Raw genomic sequence first — 4,437 nt, forward strand, 5'->3', positions numbered from 1 at the left:
ATCTGCCATGACGTTGCCAGTACAAGATTTTAGTGTGTTCTTTCTGCTACAGAATGAATTAATGGAGGTGTAAATTGGTGTTTGCAGGATGTCATTCATAATTAAACATGGATTAACTCTAAGATGCCATTCCTCCACTGTATGCCCCTCAGGGGGATCCAGTGCTGTGCTTTTCCCTTGGGATGTGATGCTGTTGATGTGATTACTGAAGCACTTTATAACACTGATTTCACCAGGCAGCACACTTGGTGATCTCTGCAGTGACAAGGTAGGTCTATTAGCTTCAATTCACACAATTGGAAGAAACATGTTATTTGGGGGAAAAATGACATGAAAGAATCATCTGTGTGAAAAGAAAATCACCTGTGATGTAGTGATCTGACTCTGACATGAAGACACAACTGCTTGTGTGTGTGTGTGTGGTTATTGACCTGACTCAGGCCAGTCTCTGCTCCTGGTTGAAGATGGCCCTTCCCACCATTTTCACCTGTGAAGGTTCTTAGCTCAATATTTTTTTCTTTTGGGCATCAGAAAAGAGTATCTTCTGTTGCCCGCTAGTACAAGAGTTTCAGACAGCTGTAGAGATCTCCARCATTTTGACTTTCGGACCAGACTGGGATATATCACTCCAGTGCTGGTCCAGTGCCAGCCAGCAAGCTGGGCCTGAAAAGAGGTGCTAGATGCTCTGAAACAAATCATTTCAAAGAGGTATTGCTAGGAATTGCTAGAATGATGCTGTTTTACAGCTATGGTTGATCTCAAACAGATGCACACAAGATCTGGGCCAAAGCAAGGCAGAATRAAGACTGTCTTAGACACAAGAGGAAGGTTTGACATCTGCTGTAGAGGACTGGGCTGCCTTGCGTCAATCTGGAAGGACAGACAAAAATTCTTATTGCTTCATGGATGTTTTATGTCTTTGTGGACATCAGTTAGGATCAAATGGAGAGCGTGGCCCGCAGCTCCTGGTGGGAGGACCATCTGTGCTTCTACAGTCCTTGTAGCACCCTGTGATGCTTAGGATCACCTGCCTAAACYTAGGCTTTTTTTTTTCCACCTTGGTTGCAAGACCACAGGGTGATTTTGCTGCAACTTGCATGGGAGCTGTTAGCATGTGTAGGGGATATGTCCTCTTCTGCACGTACACTTGCTTTGCCTTGCCTGGAGCCAGTGTTTTTGGTTTGGGGAGTGGAAGAATGGGACACATGTTTAAAGTGTAAGTCTGTTTGGGTCAGGTAAGCTAGCGCAACAACCCACCCCCCACCCTGCAAAAAGCAGAACCAGAAATACATCGTTTTTGAAGCTATACAAGATGATTTAACAACTCACTGTTGTCCAGAAGGTAGCGGTTTCTCCCAAGCATTTTACCCTGAACCACTTGTGCTACTGATCATACATTGCACAGACTAATTCATTAACCTTGGGAGAGGGGGAGTGAGATGTGAGCACTTCCTAAGAGGTTTTACTGAGCACCATGGGCAGCACAAGAGAAGGGGTTGGGGATGCTGGGCCATAGGGAGCAGCAGCAACAAATACTTGTAACTGCTGAGTTATCATGGAAGGGATAAGCTGGGCTGAGGTGGGGCTCGTTGCTTGCAGAAACTGAGTTCTCGCTGATCAAGTTCAGATCCTTTATTAGGAAAAGAAATTGGCTCCTTGTGGGATATGAAACAGTGCTTGTGCCATTAGGAACAGCCAGAGTATCCCCTGCATTTAACTACAGCAAATTAGTCTCAGGGAGATTTAGATTATTGCAACTCCCTGCAAGTCTCCAAAAAGAGAGGTCAGTGGAATACAGTAGAAAGCCAGGTCATATGGTTAAAAGCAGAAACTTTTCGGACTTAACGAAGGCAATTTCAAGGGGCAGAGGAATGTTTGCCTTTTTGTGGGTGTGCCAGGTTGATTTTGAGGCAGTGCAGCACCCGAACGCTCCTCCGCAGGGGACAGGAAGGGGTTATGGCAAAGACCAGAACGGGCCCTGCAGCAGAAGCTCACGCAACGCCGAGACACCAGGAAGGACGCGAGGGGCGTCCCCAGCCGCACTCGTGGCCACGAACGCTTCTCTGTGGGTAGCAGGATGCTGGGCAGCACCTCCGAACCTGCGCAGTCTGCAGAGGTKGTAGCAGCCGTCCTGTGGGCAACACCGAGAAAGGTTTCCAAAGCCCAGCCTTTCTGGGGAGCCTTGACGTTCCCTAGAAGCTTTTCTTTAGTTTTCTGGAGGAGCTTTTCTGTTTCCTTTCTTTCCCTGCTGTGTAGAGGAGCGTACTGCACCTGGAAGTGCTCTGAGCCCAGACTCGGCCAACAGCCACCATGGCTGGTGGTTCCTCAGCACCGTGGCCTCACCTACAGTCGGTGCCCACCGCTGCGTGGAAGCTTGTAGAGACGTTAAAGACAACACCATGCAGGTACCATCCTCTCCCTCAACGGCATGTTAAAAACACAGCCAGAAAGGGACTGCACCCAATAGAACAGCCCTTTCCCATAGAACAGCAGCCCACAACATAACGGAGGCGGGGAGGCGGGGAAGAAAAAGAAAATGCAGAGGAATAGGATCACGAAGCTACGAATTTAAGCTCTAATCTGTTCAGAAAATAAAGTTGTCCTAATACAAATTTAAACTATTCCATAGGCCACTGTTGCTGTGATGGTAAGAAATTACTCCTCTATTGTGCTGCCTCAGCAGTGACCCCACAGCTTTTGTGGGGAGCCAACGAACTCACAGGTTTGGGAAGCGAAAGATGCATCCAGCTTGGGAAGTGTTGAGTAAGTAAAATGTGAATGGATCTGCTGAAGTGTGTTGCTTTTCAGGGAAGAGCTCTTCCCATCGGGCTTCATATTCCCGGGGGAGCAGGGGACGCATGAAACAATGTTCCTGGCTCAGGTTCATGGGGCCCAGCTGCAAAGCAGGAACCCACAGGCAACAGCTCATCAGGGGCCCGGAGGAGAGCGGCTGCTTGAAGCAGCACCAGCTTTTAGCTAAATCTTTTGTTAAAATGACTCTTCCTGAGCAGGCGCTTCCCTCAGGAGGGACACCACCAGAGAGGGGSGGTCTGGCTCCATCCTCAAAGCGTCACAGGGCACCCTTGTCAGAGCACCCTGTGCGTCAAAGCCTCCAGCTTGCTCCTGCCCTTTCCCAAGGGTCGGCTCCCGGCTCCTCTCGAGCTCCACTGCACAACTTTGCAGGGTGGCAAATTGTAGCGCAGGAGGCCTGAGCAACTGGAGAAACTGCAGGGCTCTCTACAAACAAGGCAGCTGGGTAAGGAAAGCCCAGTTTCTTATTTTATACAATTCCCTCTTTTACAGCACCTAGCACCGTAAAGGCACGTTATTTCAGGAGCAGTCTGACAAGTCTTTCGTGTTGTATTTCTTAAAATCTCAGGAGCAACTATTGTGGCACAAAACTCTTCTTAATCCACCCCTGTGGAAAGGGGCTCAGAGAACAAATATCAAGGACTGGAGACACAGACAAACCTCGCTTGGCATTTGAAGCCTTTGTGTAAAAGCAAGTTCTCATTTAAGCATCGGCACCTCTGCTGTCTCGCTGCAGAAACCAGCACTGCTGCACAGGGACAGGTTTCTTCTCCCACCGTTTATGGCACTAAACCCAAGCTGGGGCACCRGGGAGAACCCAGTTCTTCACATTCTGCTAGCTCAGTAGAGAGCACACGTCTCCCCAGACCACACAGGGGGACATTTTTCTTCAGAAACGGATTTCTGCACAGGTGCTTTCACTGCTCCCCCTTTCCGTGCAGCTCCAACTGCAACAACATTAGCTCCCCAAGCATGAATTGTCATTTCCTTTCAAAGATGGAATGGGTTGGGTGCAGGACTACCTACCCTAATATATACTCTTATTTTGGCAGAACAAACACAGCTTAATATTAGATAGCAGAGGGTATTTTGTTGTGGGTTTTTTTTGAGTAAACAGCTACTGAGCAGCAAGCAGAGAGACCGAATAGTTTATTTATTTGCAGGCCGTGACACGACAGGAGGAACGTGGCCAGGCTGGCCCGGGCGCCGCGCGGGCCCCGGCGCTGCCCGTCCTCAGTCATCGTCCTTCAGCTTCTTGATCTTGTGCTTGTGGCGCTCGATCTCCTTCTGCAGGCGCTCGATCTCCTTCCTGTGGTGGTCGATCTCCTCCTCGTGGTGTTTGCGCAGGGCGGCCAGCTGCTCGCGCTCCTTCTCCCTGGGGAAGGGCGGGATGGGCCGCGAGGCCGCAGGGGCCGCGGGCGGGTTCCGCGGGGGGCCCCGCGGCCGCTCACCTGAAGTAGCGCTCCTCCTCGGCCGCCTGCTTCTTGCCGAAGGCGCCGCCGGCCTCGCGGATGGCGCCGCCGCCGCCGCCGCCCTTGCCGGCGCCTTTGCCCGGCTCGCCGAGCTGCGAGGAGGGGAGAGAGGCGGTGAGAGGGGCAGGGAGCGCGCGAGGGCTCCGGCCGCGCG

General features: G+C 51.1%; 1 protein-coding gene and 1 long non-coding RNA gene across 2 annotated transcripts; one reads left to right on the top strand and one right to left on the bottom strand.

The window, feature by feature from the left end:
- Positions 1-3,140: 3,140 nt before the first annotated feature.
- On the top strand, positions 3,141-3,607 carry LOC112951875. Its single transcript, XR_003250287.1, has 2 exons — positions 3,141-3,256; positions 3,380-3,607. It is a non-coding gene; the product is annotated as an uncharacterized LOC112951875 (long non-coding RNA).
- Positions 3,608-3,943: 336 nt separating this feature from the next.
- On the bottom strand, positions 3,944-4,384 carry ATP5IF1 (ATP synthase inhibitory factor subunit 1; the record flags this gene model as incomplete). The annotated part of the gene is made up of 2 exons (XM_026044655.1): positions 3,944-4,186; positions 4,263-4,384. Coding segments are annotated over 2 exons (264 nt in total), but the record flags the coding sequence as incomplete, so codon positions are not given.
- Between the last annotated feature and the right edge of the window lie 53 nt (positions 4,385-4,437).

This window comes from Nothoprocta perdicaria, unplaced genomic scaffold, assembly GCF_003342845.1.
Source record: "Nothoprocta perdicaria isolate Ctin4 unplaced genomic scaffold, notPer1 scaffold_375, whole genome shotgun sequence".
Lineage (NCBI taxonomy): Eukaryota > Metazoa > Chordata > Aves > Tinamiformes > Tinamidae > Nothoprocta > Nothoprocta perdicaria.